The following is a 17,858-nucleotide window of genomic DNA, read 5'->3' on the forward strand; positions in this document are numbered from 1 at the left end:
GCCCAATCCCCAAAAAGATAACAAATACAACTGCTTCCCACCACGTCAGAGCAAAGACACTATAGCTATTTATATTCAGGTCAATGGAGAGATGGAGAGGGAATCATCTACTCCCAGCAATCTTGAGGTCCCAGAGAAAATACATTGGTGCACAAATCTCGACAGTGGCTTTTGGTTCTTCAACTATGAATGCAGAGGAAGAAACGTTCATCACTTTTCCCAAGCTATGCACAAAGAACGATGGGGTGGCACAATGGTTAGCACTGCAGCTTCACAGCTCCAGGGACCCACATTCGATTCCGGCCTCGGGTGACTGTGTGGAGTTTGCACGTTCTCCCTGTGTCTGCGTGGGTTTCCTCCCACAGTCCAGATATGTAGGTTAGGTGGATTGGCTATGCTAAATTGCACCTTAGTGTCCAAAGATGTGCAGGTTAGGTGGATTGGCTATGCTAAATTGCCTCTTAGTGCCCAAAGATGTGCAGATTTAGGTGGATTGGCCATGCTAAATTGCCCCTTAATGTACAGAGATGTGCGGGTTAGGTGGGTTGGTTATGCTAAATTGACCCTCAGTGTTGGGGAGATTAGCAGGGTAAATACATGGGGTCACGGGGATACGGTTTGGGTGGGATTGTTGTTGGTGCAGAGTCGATTGGCGAATGTCCTTCTTCTGCATGGTAGGGATTCTGATTCCATGGAGTAACATTTAATTGACAGGGAAGCATCTGACTTTATAGCTTCACCATAATTAATTAGGAAATTTGCAAAGAACAAGCAAACTTTAAGGGTAAATTAGTAAGCTGCTAGTGCTGTATCATTCAGTTCATTTCAACCAACTATGGGGATGCTATATCTACTCAATGGCATCAAACTACCACCAGAGAAGGGGTAAGGATGTTGATGGAATAGCTGCAATGCATATTGGAACAGTCCACTTTATTCATTCTTTGGATGTGTTGCTGGCAGCATTTATTGCCCATCCCTAATTGCCCTCGGGAAGGTGGTGGTGAGCTGCCTTCTTGATCCATTGCAGTCCATGTGGTGTCATCCATGGTGCTGTTAAGGAGGTGGTTCCTCGATGCTTGACTGGTGAAGGAATGCCAACATTGTTCCAAGTGAGGATGGCGAGTGACTTGGAGGGAGCCTTCCAGGTGTGTTACCTGCTACCCTGGTCTTCCAGGTGCTGGGGCGTCACAAGTTTCAACAGTGCTGCAGCAGAAGCACACTGCAGCCACTGTGCAATCTGTGATAAAGTTTTAAAGTTTACTTATCAGTCACAACTAAGGCTTACATTAACACTGCAATGAAGTTACTGTGAAATTCACCGCACTCCGGCACCTGTTCGGGTCAATGCACCTCACAGCCCGTCCTTCGGAATGTAGGAGGAAACCGGAGCACCCGGAGGAAACCCACGCAGACACGGGGGAGAATGTGCAGACTCCGCACAGACAGTGACCCAAGCTGGGAATCGAACCCGGGCCCCTGGCGCTGTGAAGCAGCCGTGGTAACCACTGTGCCGTCCACGATCTGGATGATCTGTCTCTTCACTCCATCAGCACACCTTGGTTCCTGTACTGGATGCACAGTACATACACAGGCCATTCTGCCTGTCCAGTCTTGTGCTAGGTTTTACGCTCCACTCGACTTTCCTCCCAACTGTTTTTTTTTAATCTAAGTTGGCCATCCTAACCCCGTATTCCCTTCTCCCTCATGTACCTCTCCAATTTTCCCATAAAGACTCTTCATGTCAGCCACCATGCCAATGGGAGGGAAGGAATAGTGGAAGCAGAAAAAGACTGGCTCTGACACACGGGCAGTCGGTAACTTCATCCATTTAAAACAGAGACAAATGTATTCGTTTGAAATAAAAGGTGTATTAATCAGACATCAGCTGTCCCAGGAGCATACAAAGACAGCTACTAAGCACTATACATAAATCTGGTATCGATTCCAGCCAAAATACAGATTACACGGGGAGGAAAATGCACCATAAGAAACAGAAACATAGTGAAGCAAATCTCCAGATTTTAATTCTACTTAACCTATTTAAGCCTACATATTAACATGGTTCTCTGGGACACTGGCTGGTTCACAGGGGACAAAAACCTTTTGAAGGTGCATTAGCATTCTTTCTTCCCAGCATCCTGCTAAATGAATTCCTCGCCCACACACTCAGGGGAAGGGAAAAGCTCCAACCTCGATAAAATTAACCCAAAAGACCGAAGCTCGGTGTACATCAAGATCTATCCCCTACCTAACCCAGTGAGCACTTCAATCACGTGCCGGTATATCTGTACAGAATACTAATTATTTGGACCGCAAGAACAATAGTTGCTGCAGAGAGTGAAAAGTGTCACGTACTCATACACCTCAGCCTGTGGGACACGCCATCACCGCTCAGCTGAGCGCTGCATGTGGGAAGGAGAAAGATGTTCCAACGTACACAACATCTATCCACCGAGCATTTTGGGATTCAAACCTCATAAATGGACGTGCGTAAGAAACCTGACATTAAAGCTGTTCTGAAACATAAAAGTTTAAAAGAAAAACGGGGAGCACAGGTCAGTAGAACATACAAAGACAAATCATCACCGTTCTTCAGAAAAGCAAACACAAAGCTTCATTGTGAAGTCCTTTCTCTCAGTGAATGGCTGGCGTTGATGGTTGGGTGATAAGCATGTCCTCCTCAGGGTGGGCGATGGATTTTATTGGTAATACAGCTCCAGGTTCATGCCATCGTGGATCTCATCTGAAAGCAGCCTGGTTAAGGCTCATCAACACCACATCATGCACAGGAGGTAACAAGCTGTCCAATTCAGTCCTACTTTACACAGCAATGTTACGAATCACTGATCCGGATTGCCCTTTCACATGGTAGACTGCTGCCTGGGAATCAGGTCACATTCTTCATCAAAGCAACCCCCCTCCCCCTCACCAACCCCCCCCCCCACCCCCCACCAACCAATCCCCCCCTCACCAACCAAACCCCCCCTCACCAACCAACCCCCCCCTCACCAGCCCCCCTCACCAACCAACCCTCCCGCCAACCACTCATGCACCAACCCCCCCTGCCAACCAACCAACCAACCCCCCCCAACCAACCCCCCCCAACCACCAACCCCCCCCATCAACCAACCAACCCCCCCCTCACCAACCAACCCTCCCGCCAACCACTCATGCACCAACCCCCCCTGCCAACCAACCAACCAACCCCCCCCAACCAACCCCCCCACCAACCAACCAACCCCCCCGCAACCAACCCCCCACCCACCAACCAACCCCCCCCCACCAACCAACCCCCCCCCCACCAACCAACCAACCCCCCCCCCAACCAACCAACCAACCCCCCCCCCCACCAACCAACCAACCCCCCCCCCCCACCAACCAACCAACCCCCCCCCCACCAACCAACCACCCCCCCCCCACCAACCAACCAACCCCCCCCCCCACCAACCAACCAACCCCCCCCCCACCAACCAACCAACCCCCCCTCACCAACCAACCAACCCCCCCCCCACCAACCAACCAACCCCCCCACCAACCAACCAACCCCCTCCCCACCAACCAACCAACCCCCTCCCCACCAACCAACCAACCCCCTCCCCACCAACCAACCAACCCCCTCTCCACCAACCAACCAACCCCCTCCCCACCAACCAACCAAACCCCCCCCACCAACCAACCAACCCCCACCAACCAACCCCCCCCACCAACCAACCAACCCCCCCCACCAACCAACCAACCCCCCCCCCACCAACCAACCAACCCCCCCCCCACCAACCAACCAACCCTCCCCCCACCAACCAACCAACCCTCCCCCCACCAACCAACCCCCCCCACCAACCAACCCCCCCCACCAACCAACCAACCCCCCCCACCAACCAACCAACCCCCTCCCCACCAACCAACCAACCCCCCCCACCAACCAACCAACCCCCCCACCAACCAACCAACCCCCCACCAACCCCCCCCACCAACCAACCAACCCCCCCCACCAACCAACCAAACCCCCCCCACCAACCAACCAAACCCCCCCCACCAACCAACCAACCCCCCCACCAACCAACCAACCAACACCCCCCCACCAACCAACCAACCAACACCCCCCCACCAACCAACCAACCAACCCCCCCCACCAACCAACCAAACCCCCACCAACCAACCAAACCCCCACCAACCAACCAACCCCCCCCACCACCAACCAACCCCCCCACCACCAACCAACCAACCCCCCCCACCACCAACCAAACCCCCCACCACCAACCAACCAACCCCCCCCCACCACCAACCAACCCCCCCCACCACCAACCAACCCCCCCCACCACCAACCAACCAACCCCCCCCACCACCAACCAACCAAACCTACCCCCGCCACCACCACCCAACCAACCCCCGCCACCACCACCCAACCAACCCCCCCACCAACCCCCCCACCACCACCCAACCAATCCCCCCCACCACCACCCACCAACATCCCCCCCACCACACACCAACACCCCCAAACCCCTCCCACCACCCAACCACCCCCCCCCCCGACCCACCCACCAACCAACCCCCACCACCAACCAACATCCCCCCACCACCCAACACCCCACACCCCCAAACCCCTCCCACCACCCAACCACCCCCCCCGACCCACCCACCAACCAACCCCCCCACCACCACCCAACCACCCCCCCGTCCCACCCACCAACCAACCAAGCCTCCCCCTCACCACCACCCAACCAACCCCCCACCACCACCACCCACCAACTAACCCCCCCCCCACCGCCACCCACAAACCAACCCCCCTCCTCCCCCCCACCTCACCAATCCCTCAACTAAATCTGAATTGAGAGAAGTTGAATTTTTTGAATAAGTCGCCAGGTATCTCACAAGGGTATCTCAGTGGACAGAATTGGCTTGGATTTTCGGGAAGCTTTGGTGAGATTTTACAAGAGGCTTCTCAAGGAGATTGAGTTATGATCATTGAGCAATAACGGCACGGAAACAGGACCTTCAGCCCAACCGGTCCATGCCCGCCATGGTGCCCTCCCAGCTAGTCCCAATTGCCCGCTCATATCCCTCTCATCCTTTCCCATCCATGTACTTATCCAAATGCTTTGTAAATGTTGCTATTGCACCTGCCTCAACCACCTTCTCTGGCAGCTCATTCCATACACACACCACCCTCTGCTCCGCTCAGGTACCTTTCAAATCTTTTCCCTCTCACCTTAAACCTGTGCCCTCTAGTTTTCAATACCTGGGAAAAAGACTATGTGCGTTCATCCTATCGATGCCCCTCATGATTTTATACACGAGTGAGTGATAACTTTTCCCCGGTGACCCAAAAGCAGGGTGCGAGTCGGTGAAAGGTTGTCAATGGGCTTAGCCAGTAGTTACTATTCCCCAAGGATCGATGTTTTTGAGCTTTGCTATTTAGTAATGGTGTTAATAACCTGCTTTAAGAGTTGGGGAAAATGACCCCCACGGGTTATTGTACAAAATACCTGCGAGCATTCAGACTGTATAGGGGATTCCCAATTACTGCAAACGTCTTGACATGTTGGAGATACGGTCCAACGGTTGGCAAATCACATTCAACTTGGAAAAGGAGGAGGTCTGATGCTAAATATATGTGCAACGTGCAGTCAACAGAACAGAGGCCATTAGTGAGAGAGAGAGAGATCTGGGTGCTAAGAGTATCCCTCGCGAAAAGATCATGATCAAGTCACGAGGCTGCAGCTAAAACGAACAACATATCCGCCCTATCCACATGGTAGTTTACTGAGACAATTTTGTCCTTGTGGAAGGTTTTGGTTAGGTCGCCTTTAGGATACTGGCACAGTTGTTGATTTTGCAATAAATGGGGCACTAACGAGGCTTTGGAAAAAATGCAGATTAAAGTCACAAGAGTATTTCCCCAGATCAAAATATCTTCATAACAGGCTCAGTCTGGATACTTTAGAAAAGTTAAGTGATTGGATCAAGGTTTAGAAGATAATTGAGGAACTGGACTACATTTACATGAACCCAATAGTTGCGCACCTTTAGTGGTGGTTATTGTTGGCATAGACTTGCTGGGCCAAAGAGCCTTTTCTGCGCTTCAAGGCTGTGTGACTATGGGCGGGATTTTCTGGCCTCACTCCCCCCGAAACCATAAAATCCTGCCCCAGGTCAACCTTTCCATTGTCCGCCCCTCGCCCGCTCCGATTCCAGTGGCGGGTGGGGTGGTAAAATTCCGACATATGTCTCTAACCAAGGCAGCATGCTATCAGAATGGCGTGAATGAGTACCCGGGGGCGAGGGGCTATTCTGGGTGGACTGGTTTGCTGGCTGTGCACTCGGACAACCTTTACAAATGGCTCCTGGACCTTAGAGTGAGGCTGCCCCCAGTGGATTGGCCATGTTAAATTACCCCTTCGTGTCCAAAGATGTGCAGGTTAGGTGGATTGGCCAAGATAAAAGGGCAGGTAAGAGTCTGGGTCAGATGCTCTGTCACAGAGTCAGTGCAGACTTGATGGGCCGAATGGCCTCTTCCACACTGTAGGGGTTCTATAAATGGAATTGCATCTGTGTGTGTCACTTGGTAGAACAGTCAAGTGAATGGCTACAGATAATCACAACCTAGCTCCTCGTAGACTGAAAGTCAAGCAAAATTGTGCTTAATTTGGCACCAATTGTCATGAGATGGCTGGAGTAAATAGAAGTTGCATTCAGATATAGGGATAGGAGAAAAGGGAAGGAGGTCACATTTTAGAATGTTACTCTGCATCTGCTCCATTAAGTACTCAAAACCCAACCCAAAAGAAAAAAGATTCTACCCCACGCTTCAGGTCATTCAACCTTGAAATCTACTGCAGCACCATGACAAACACATTTCTCCCCCTGCAACTCAGCCTTTGGACAGGTACACAAGGACATAATCATTTCTGGGATATGAAATAGGAGCAGTTACCTTCCAATTGCTTCTATTTCTTACTGAAAACAATGGTTAAAGTTACCCTGGTCAATGGTGTGCCAATGCCCTGCTTCTAAGACTCTACCAGTGCTCAGGAATATGCATCCCTATCCACCCATGGGTCTTGTCCCCCCTGCCATGGGGTTCTGAGTTAACAGCTTTTGTAAAGAATTCAGTCATGGGATTTGAGCCTTCCTGGCTAGGCCAATAGTTATGGCCCACCCCTAATTGTCCTTGAGAAGATGGCGGTGAGCTTGAACCACTGCAGTCCATGTGGTGTAGGTTACACCCACAGTGCTGTTAAATTACACACTATTTTTTTAAAAACTCAGTCAGCTTGGCTCTGCAACACCTTCTGAGTTGCGGACAAACTTTCAGAAGTTAGAACATGGTGTTATTCAGGAGTGTGCAAATCTTATCTGATCTCTTCTGCCCCATGCATACAGGAAAGGCTGGAAGGCAGCTCGCAAAGGTTTTGGTTTACAACATCAAAAGATACAGTCTTGCAACTGAACATGATTCTTGAAAATGGTATACCTAGAATCAGAGAAAGTTAAATTATAACAGGGTTGAAATAAATCCTTTTCATCCACTGGAGGCCCATCACAGGACAATTTCTGCACAAGGGCGGCACGGGGGCACAGTGGTTAGCACTGCTGCCTCTCAGCACCGGGGACCCGGGTTCAATTCCGGCCTTGGGTGACCGACTGACTGTATGGAACAAAGAACAAAGAACAGTACAGCACAGGAAACAGGCCCTTCGGCCCTCCAAGCTTGTGCCGCTCCTTGGTCCAACTAGACCAATCGTTTGTATCCCTCCATTCCCACGCTGCTCATGTGACTATCCAGGTAAGCCTTAAACGATGTCAGCGTGCCTGCCTCCACCACCCTACTTGGCAGCGTATTCCAGGCCCCCACCACCCTCTGTGTAAAAAACATCCCTCTAATATCTGAGTTATACTTCGCCCCTCTCACCTTGAGCCCGTGACCCCTCGTGAACGTCACTTCTGATCTGGGAAAAAGCTTCCCACCGTTCACCCTATCTATCCCCTTCATAATCTTGTACACCTCTATTAGATCTCCCCTCATTCTCCGTCTTTCCAGGGAGAACAACCCCAGTTTACCCAATCTCTCCTCATACCTAAGACCCTCCATACCAGGCAACATCCTGGTAAACCTTCTCTGCACTCTCTCTAACGCCGCCATGTCCTTCTGGTAGTGCGGCGACCAGAACAGGACGCAGTACTCCAAATGTGGCCTAACCAGCGTTCTATGCAGCTGCATCATCAGACTCCAGCTTTTATACTCTATACCCCGTCCTATAAAGGCAAGCATACCATATGCCTTCTTCACCACCTTCTCCACCTGTGTTGCCACCTTCAAGGATTTGTGGACTTGCACACCTAGGTCCCTCTGTGTTTCTATACTCCTGATGACTCTGCCATTTATTGTATAACTCCTCCCTACATTATTTCTTCCAAAATGCATCACTTCGCATTTATCCGGATTAAACTCCATCTGCCACCTCTCCGCCCAATTTTCCAGCCTATCTATATCCTGCTGTATTGCCCGACAATGCTCTTCGCTATCCGCAAGTCCAGCCATCTTCGTGTCATCCGCAAACTTGCTGATTACACCAGTTACACCTTCTTCCAAATCATTTATATATATCACAAATAGCAGAGGTCCCAGTACAGAGCCCTGCGGAACACCACTGGTCACAGACCTCCAGCTGGAAAAAGACCCTTCGACCACTACCCTCTGTCTCCTATGGCCAAACTATGGAGTTTGCACGTTCCCCCCGTGTCCGCGTGGATTTCCTCCGGATGCTCCGGTTTCCTCCCACAATCCAAAGATGTGCGGGTAAGGTGGATTGGCCATGCTAAATTGGCCCTTACGAGTCAGGGGGACTAGCTAGGGTGAATGCATGGGGTTAGGGCCTGGGTGGGATTGTGGTCGGTGCAGACTCGATGGACCAAATGTAGGTGCCCATGTCAATGGGTTAGGAGGGTTGGCTGTGCTAAATTGTCCTTCAGTGTCCCAGCATAGGGGGATCAGCAGAGTAAGTAAGTGGGGTTACAAGAATAAGGTCTGGGTGGGATGCTCTGTTGTCGAGTCGAGTCAAAGGGCTGAGCAGCCTGCTTCTGCACGGTTGGGGATTCTATGATCCTACAAGGGCTAAATTTTTTACAAGTATATTTATTAGTGTCACATGCAGGCTTACGTTAACACTGCAATGAAGTTACTGAGAAAAACCCCCAGTCGCCACTCTCTGGCACCTGTTGGGGTACAGTGAGGGAGAATTTAGCATGGTCAATGCACACGCTGAAAATAATTACAATCCACAGAAGTGGAATTACATTCTTTTTTTTACAGCAAGTTAAAATCAAAAAACAATCGGCCTAATTTAATTTTATGTAAAAGACCATTAGAATTCTGCTCAAGTACATAAAAACAGAGTAAGAGGATTCGCTAATAGGGTTACGGGGTCGGACAGAGAGAGGACATGTCCCCTTTTCCTTCGGCTCGCGTCCAACCCTTGTTGCCCCCTGTGATGCCTTGCCCTAATCTTGTAGCTTGTTGTCTTCTTGTCTCCTGGGCCTTTTTCTTCTTGTATGTTATTTGTGTTAGTTTTTACTTCTGGGGGGCGGGAGGGGCGGTACCCTTGTGTGGCAGGAGAAAGAGGGTGAGTCGGGGGGGAAGAAACAAGGTGATGGTCTGCTTCTGCCATTTTTTAGGTGGTTGGGGGAGGTGGTTGTTGAGGTGGTGTGTGTTAGGAAGAGGAGGCTGTTGGGTTGGGGGTTGTGCATGTTTAACGTCAAAGTGGTGTAATGAGAGAAGGCTCGTCCGAATTCTTATCCAGAGTTTGTTTCCATGCTGCAAATTCTATACAATTCAAGAAATGAGTGTCACAAAGAGCGATGCAAGAGAAAACAAGGACAAACCATTTCTTTAGGACCAACTTGTCCCATTTTGTTCCAGTCTGGGCAGCTATCAATTTCTTCAAATCTTTGATGGTGTCATCAGGACTGGAGGGAGAAACGTTAAGGAAAATAAAAACTCTCCAAGCAGTCCCTTTGTTTTACCGCTCGGGTGGTCAACTTCTACTGTTTTTGAACAAACGTAATGAGGCTGGGTGAATCATAGAAACCCTACAGTGCAGAAAGAGGCCATTTGGCCCATCGAGGCTGCACCAACCACAATCCTACCCAGGCCCTACCCCATACCCCTACATATTTACCCACTAATCCCTCTAACCTATGCATCTCAGGACACTAAGGGGCAATTTTAGCATGGCCAATCAACCTAACCCGCACATCTTTAGACTGGGAGGAAACCGGAGCACCTGGAGGAAACCCACACAGACACGAGGAGAATGTGCAAACTCCACACAGACAGTGACCCAAGCCGGGAATCGAACCCAGGTCCCTGCAGCTGTGAAGCAGCAGTGCTAACCGGTGCTACCGTGCCGCCCACTGCACACCGGGTGCACTGCAGCTCCCAACAAAGCCCTACCGTTTTAACCCAAATACTTCTGAACCTTCTACAAATCAGCAGAATTGCATTAAGACTCAACTGATCAGTAAACGTACGTCCACCAAGTCAATGCATCAAAGGCATTTGATTAGGGCCAGTTTAGTGCACACATTCCTTAGTTGTTAACCGTTAAAGGGCAGCACAGTGGTTAGCACTGCTGCCTCACAGTGCCAGGGAACCGGGTTCGATTCCCAGCTTGGATCACTGTCTGTGCTGAGTCTGCATGTTCTCCCCGTGTCTGCGTGGGTTTCCTCCGGGTGCTCTGGTTTTCTCCCGCAGTCCAAAAGACGTGCAGGTTAGGTGCATTGGCCGTGATAAATTGTCCATTCGTGTCAGGGGGATTAACAGGGTAAATATGTGGGGTTACAGGGATAGGGCCTGGGTGGGATCGTTGTCAGCGCAGACTCGATGGGCCGAATGGCCTCCTTCTGCACTGTCGGGATTCTATGAAAAGTTGAGTTTAACATATTCGTACCAATACATTACCTGCTACCACTAACATTTGTATATTATCCCTTCTACAGTCAAATCTGGCATGTCCGATATCTCCTTCCTCAAATTGTGCCCATCTACCTTTAAATTTGACATGTAGAAATCTAATGGAGAGATTTACAACAGTGAAATTTCCCTAGTCAGTTTATTATTGTTACCATAGTGCATTATCACCTATCACCTTCCCTGCAACTTTTGACATTGTGGACCACATCACCTTTCTCAAAATGCTGCTCTATGTTTGCAACAGAGGGTCCCTACAGCGCAGAAGGTGGCCATTTGGCCCACCAAATCTGTACCAACTCTCCGAAAGAGCATCTTACCCAAGTTGCATCAGTGCACACACGCACACGAGCTGAAGAGATAATAAGGAAATTCTAATTTACCGCAGCAGAGTGGAAAATAGACCATAATTAGGCTTTGGATCCCCCAAGCTCACCTTTATGATGCGCAGAAAAATCAGGCAGGAGTAGGCCATTTGACCCCTGGTGTCTGCTCTGCCATTCAATCAAATCATGGCCGATCTTATTGTGGCCTCATCTCCATATTCCATCTGTCTCTGTTAATCTTAGATTCTAGAACAAGGGAGTCAATCCACTTCTCGAAATATTCAGTGACCCTGCCTCCACCGGTCTCTGGGGAAGAGAGTTTCAAAATTATGACCCTCTGAGGAAGCGTTTCTTCTCATCTCCATCTTAAAATGGCAGACCCCTTATTTTTTAAAAATGCTCCCTCGTTCTTGTCTCTCCCACAAGGGGAACAATCCTTGGGAGGTAACAGTGGTTAGCTCTGCTGCCTCACAACACCAAGGACCTGGGTTCAACTCCGGCCTTGGGTGACTGCGCAGACTCCGCACATTATCTGTGTCTGTGTGGGTTTCCCCTGGGTGCTCCAGTTTCCTCCCACAATCCGAAAGACGTGCTGGTTAGGGTGCCCCATGTTAAATTCTCCCTCAGTGTACCCAAACAGGCACCGTAGTGTGATGACTAGGGGATTTTCACAGTAACTTCATTGCAGGGTTAGCCGACTTGTGACACTAATTACAATTTTTTTTAAAAATCCTTTCCAAATTCACCCCGAGAATCTTATATATTGTTTCAATAAGATCATCTTTCTGTCTTCTAAATTCCAAAGAGATCCAGGCCCAGCCTGTCCAACCTTTCTTAAGATAGCCCCAACCAACACTCCACCATCCCAGACATCAGTCGAGTGAAGCTTCTCTGAACTGCTGCTAAGGCGGCCCAACCTTGATGCTTATTTCATGAAAACCCCTGCAAAATTCAGTTTAGACCTTCACTCAGCAGATCTGACAGCATCTGTAAGGAGAGAAAAGAGCTGACGTTTTGAGTCCGGATGACCCTTTGTCAAAGCTAAAAGGCATAGAAAGTGGGAGATATTTATACTGCAGGATGAGGGAATGAAAGATGAGTCATAGCCACAAAAACAAGAGGAAAGGCTACCGGCACAGCGGTTAGCACTGCTGCTTCACAGCGCGCCAGGGACCTGGGTTCGATTCCCGACTTGGGTCACTGTCTGTGTGGAGTTTGCATGTTCTCCCCGTGTCTGCGTGGGTTTCCTCCAGCTGCTCCGGTTCCCTCCCACATTCTGAAAGACGTGCTGGTTAGGTGCCGAACTGTGGCGACTGGGGGAATTTCACAGTAGCTTCATTGCAGTGTTAATGCAAGCCTTACTTGGGACTAATAAATAAACTTTAATGGCAATCCATAGGGAGAATACCCTACACCATAAACATCTCCCACTTTCTGTGCTTTTTAGCTTTGACAAAGGGTCACCTGGACTCGAAACGTCAGCTCCTTTCCCTCCTCACAGATGCTGCCAGACCTGCTGAGATTTTCCAGCATTTTCTCTTTTGGTTTCAGATTCCAGCATCCGCAGTAATTTGATTTTAGGCCTTCACTCAGTTGAGGGAGGAGCCTTCGCTTAGCTAAAAGTGGTGTGAACACCACAAACTTGTATACACAGCTACAGTTCTGACACCTCAATTTTCTTTCTGTCTCCAACACTACTAATTATATACCTCATAACCAACAATTAAGAAAAAACAACAGAAGAGCACTCACTAAGTTCACTTCAACACCAGGGACTGTATATGTTCCAGTCAAAAAAGACAGCAAGATTTTACGACCAATCAGAAAGGATACTTGCACTTCACACGGACCTTCTTTCCCAGACGATCATTGCAAATTATCTCAATCATTCTTAGGAATTCCTAGAAACACGGGAAAAAAAGATGCAACTTCGTGGCTACACAGTGCAGAATAAAAGAATTATATCCGCGTGAATGTGAAAGAATTGTGATCGAGGACCTGCTGTCTGAAAGGTTAAGTTTATTTATTAGGTGTCACAAGTAGGCTTACATTAACACTGCAATGAAGTTACTGTGAAAATCCCCCAGTCGCCACACTCCAGTGCCTGCTCGGATACACTGAGGGAAAATCATAGAATCCTACAGTGCAGAAAGAGGCCATTCAGCCCATCAAGTCTGCATTGACCACAATCCCACCCAGGCCCTATCCTCCTAACCCCAAGGGCGGCACAGTGGTTAGCACTGCTGCCCCACAGGGACCCGGGTTAGATTCCCAGCTTGGGTCACTGTCTGTGTGGAGTCTGCACGTTCTCCCCGTGTCTGCGTGGGTTTCCTCCGAGTGCTTTGGTTTCCTCCCACAGTCCGAAAGACGTACTGGTTACGTGCATCGGCTGTGCTAAATTCTCCCTCAGTGTCCCCGAACAGGCGCCAGAGTGTGGCCACTAGGGGATTTTCACACTAACTTCATTCCAGTGTTAATGTAAGACTACTAATAAATAAACCTTAAAACTTTTTTAAAAACATGCATTTACCCTAGTTACTTCCCCTGACACTAAGGGGCAATTTAGCATGGTTAATGTACCTAATCAGCGCATCTTTCAAGACTGGGGGAGGAGACCGGAGCACCCGGAGGAAACCCATGCAGACACGGGGAGAACGTGCAGATTCCACACAGTCACCCGAGGCTGGAATCTAACCTGGGTCCTTGGTGCTGTGCCACCCAACCTTTGTACACAAAAAAAGAGAGGGTGGTAGGAGATGGAAAAACACTGCCCAGAAAAGTAAAGGGAGATACATTCACCGTGAATAAAATCACTTGGATATTGCATTCTCCAGGGCTAGAAGATCAGGAGCTAGAAGGTGGGCTTAGATTGGATCATACAACCCCTACAGTGGAGGAGGCGACCATTCAGCCCATTGAGCCTGCACTAACAACAAACCCACCCAGACCCTGTCCCCGTAACCCCATGAAATTACCCTGCTGGTCCTCCTGACACCAAGGGGCAATTTACCATGGCCAATCAACCTAACCTACAGTCAACACGGTTTTGTGAAGGGTAGGTCGTGCCTCACAAACCTTATTGAGTTCTTTAAGAAGGTGACCAAAGAGGTGGATGAGGGTAAAGCAGTTGATGTGGTGTATATGGATTTCAGCAAAGTGTTTGATAAGGTTCCCCACAGTAAGCTATTGCAGAAGATACAGACGCATGGGATGGAGGGTGATTTAACGGTTTGGATCAGGAATTGGCTGGCTGTAAGAAGACAGAGGGTGGTGGTTGATGGGAAATGTTCATCTTGGAGTTCAGTCACTAGTGGTGTACCGCAAGGATCTGTTTTGGGGCCACTGCTGTTTGTCATTTTTATAAATGACCTGGATGAGGGCGTAGAAGGATGGGTTAGTAAATTTGCGGATGACACTAAAGTCGGTGGAGTTGTGGACAGTGCGGAAGGTTGTTGCAGGTTACAGAGGGACATAGATAAGCTGCACAGCTGGGCTGAGAGGTGGCAAATGGAGTTCAATGCGGAAAAGTGTGAGGTGATTCATTTTGGAAGGAGTAACAGGATTACAGAGTACTGGGCTAATGGTAAGATACTTGGTAGTGTGGATGAACAGAGAGATCTTGGTGTCCATGTGCATAGATCCCTGAAAGTTGGCACCCAGGTTGATAGGGTCGTTAAGAAGGCGTACGGAATGTTAGCTTTTATTGGTCGAGGGACTGAGTTTCGGAGCCAGGAAGTCATGTTGCAGCTGTACAAAACTCTGGTGCGGCCGCACTTGGAGTATTGCGTACAGTTCTGGTCACCGCATTATAGGAAGGATGTGGAAGCATTGGAAAGGGTGCAGAGGAGATTTACGAGGATGTTGCCTGGTATGGTGGGAAGGTCTTATGAGGAAAGGCTGAGGGACTTGAGGTTGTTTTCGTTAGAGAGAAGAAGGATAAGAGGTGACTTAATAGAGGCATACAAGATGATCAGAGGATTAGATAGGGTGGATAGTGAGAGCCTTTTTCCTCGGATGGTGATAGCTAGCACGAGGGGACATAGCTTTAAATGGAGGGGTGATAGATATAGGACAGATGTCAGAGGTAGGTTCTTCACTCAGAGTAGTAAAGGCGTGGAATGCCCTGCCTGCAGCAGTAGTGGACTCGCCAACATTAACGGCATTTAAATGGTCATTGGATAAACATTGGAATAGTGTAGGTTAGATGGGCTTTAGATTGGTTTCACTGGTCGGCGCAACATCGAGGGCCGAAGGGCCTGTACTGCACTGTAATGTTCTATGTTCTAACCTGCACATCTTTGCAAAAGAACTACACTGACTGAAGGAGGAGCAATGTGAGCAGTGCAAGATATCACTATTTCAGCAACTCACGCCAGCACCAATCTGAATTTATTGAAGATGAAATTTCCACTATTGGATAGCTCTCTCTTTTTGCAGCCAGTACAGACAAGATGGGCCGAATGGCTTCATTTTGTGCTTCATAAACCTTCAGCGATCCATTAATTATCACCATAAATCCACCCAGGACCCTGAATCCCCCAGGTGATCGGAGTACCATCACAGGAGGCTAAGGAAATTTGGCATTCCGCTATGACTCTCACCAATTTTTAAAGATAAAACACTGAAAGCATCCATTCCAGATGTATCACAGCTTGGCATGGCTCCTATGACTGTGACAATCACAAGGGAGCATAAGTTTAAGGTAAAAGGGGGGGAGGTTCAGTAGAGATCTGTGAGGGAAGTTTTTTTAAAAAACAGGGGGTGGTGGGGGGCCTGGAATGCACTGCCAAGTGAGGTGATTGAGGCAGATACATTAGTGACATTTAAGACTTATCTGGATAAGCACATCAACAGGCGGGGTATAGAGGGATACAGGCGGTTGGTCTAGATAGGACATGATTGGCGCAAGCTTGGTGGGCCGAAGGGCCTCTTCCTGTGCTGGACTGTATTGTTCTTTGCTCTCCAGCCTCCCTCCATGCCGAGGGAGTTAAGAAAGCCCACCAACTTTCTCAGGAGAATAAGAAAATTTGGCACGTCCACCACGACTCTCACCAACCTTTACAGATGCACCATAGAAAGCATTCTTTCTGGTTGTATCACAGCTTGGTTTGGCTCCTGTTCTGCCCAAGACCGCAAGAAACCACAAAGGGTTGCGAACGTAGCCTAATCCATCACGTAAACCAGCCTCCCATCCATTGACTCCGTCTACACTTCCCGCTGCCTCGGGAAAAGCAGCCAGCATAATCAAGGACCCCCCACGCACCCCCGGACATTCTCTCTTCCACCTTCTTCCATCGGGAAAAAGACACAAAAGTCTGAGGTCACGTACCAACCGACTCAAGAACAGCTTATTCCCTGCTGCTGTCAGACTTTTGAATGGACCTACCTCGCATTAAGTTGATCTTTCTCTACACCCTAGCTAGGACTGTAACACTACATTCTGCACTCTCTCCTTTCCTTCTCTATGAACGGTATGCTTTGTCTGTATAGTGTGCAAGAAACAATACTTTTCACTATGTTAATACATGTGACAATAATAAATCAAATCAACATCAAAAACAGGCTCCAGATCACACATTTTTAACCAACCTGAGTGCAGAAGATTCTAGAAACTTAATTTTCAGCTGGTTATTCACTCCTTTATTTCACAGATTAATATAAAATTATTGTAGGCTTCTCCTCTCTCCAGCACATACACACACACAGTATCCCCAGGCCCGGGTCTGGACTATACCTGGGGATAAGCCACTTACCTTGCTGTCCAGCCACCCACTTACTCCCCCACTCAGGCTCGCTTTCCCCCAGCAACCGCGACTAGGCCGCGGCCCCGCCCCTTAGCAACCGCCCCCGGTTGATTGACGGCACCTTTGCCCAATCAGACCTCAGGGCGGCTCTGAGTGACGGTTCGTTGTACCAATCGGAGGCCTTTACTGACAACACCGCCCCCTCCTCTTGACCAATCAGAGGATATCCCTCCCCCTTTTCGCTCATGGCGAATCCGGCAATTTCCCGGCAAGGGAACCTCCATCGGGCCATAGTAAAGCGAGGTTTAAATGAAGTTTAAGCACATTTTGTGAAAGCCAACGCCGGGGGGGAATCAATATGACAGTTTTTAAAATTATTTTTTCCTCCCATTGCCAGTCACCGCGGTGGTGGTGGGTTTTTTCTGTTGGCTAAAGGAGAAAACACGACGACGGTTTATTTTCTCCGAATCAGCGAATCTGAATCAACAGCGATCTTTAGTTTTGGACTCCCCGCCCCCCTTACGTCGAGCCCGCGGACCAATCGGCGCCCATGAAACGGTGATCGACGTGGGTCCTGTCCAATAGAATCGAGGTTTCAGGCTCCGAGGGGGCGGGTCCTCAGGGCGGGGCAGTCACCGGGGACGAAACGAGATTAACGTGTGGGGGGGGCGGGTCCAGGGCCTTTGACTGACATCGATACTGACCAATAGAAGTCGGGGATCGCAGCGGCAGATCTGATTGACGTGGGCTTCACCCAATTGCATTGAGGCGTCAGCCCCCCAGGGGGCGGGTCTTATTGAGGGGACGGGCAGTCACTGG

At 49.4% G+C, this 17,858-nt stretch overlaps 1 protein-coding gene across 1 annotated transcript; it reads right to left on the bottom strand.

The window, feature by feature from the left end:
* Positions 1-1,851: 1,851 nt before the first annotated feature.
* ubl5 (ubiquitin like protein 5) lies at positions 1,852-17,517 on the bottom strand. Its single transcript, XM_078235026.1, has 5 exons — positions 17,049-17,517; positions 13,129-13,196; positions 9,883-9,966; positions 7,437-7,474; positions 1,852-2,746 (listed from the first exon to the last, which is right to left on the bottom strand). Exons 2-5 carry the CDS (start codon positions 13,182-13,184, stop codon positions 2,703-2,705), a joined length of 222 nt encoding a protein of 73 aa, XP_078091152.1. The 5' UTR covers positions 13,185-13,196; positions 17,049-17,517; the 3' UTR covers positions 1,852-2,702.
* Positions 17,518-17,858: the final 341 nt, after the last annotated feature.

The sequence above is a fragment of the Mustelus asterias genome, chromosome 19 (assembly GCF_964213995.1).
Source record: "Mustelus asterias chromosome 19, sMusAst1.hap1.1, whole genome shotgun sequence".
In the NCBI taxonomy this organism is placed as follows: domain Eukaryota; kingdom Metazoa; phylum Chordata; class Chondrichthyes; order Carcharhiniformes; family Triakidae; genus Mustelus; species Mustelus asterias.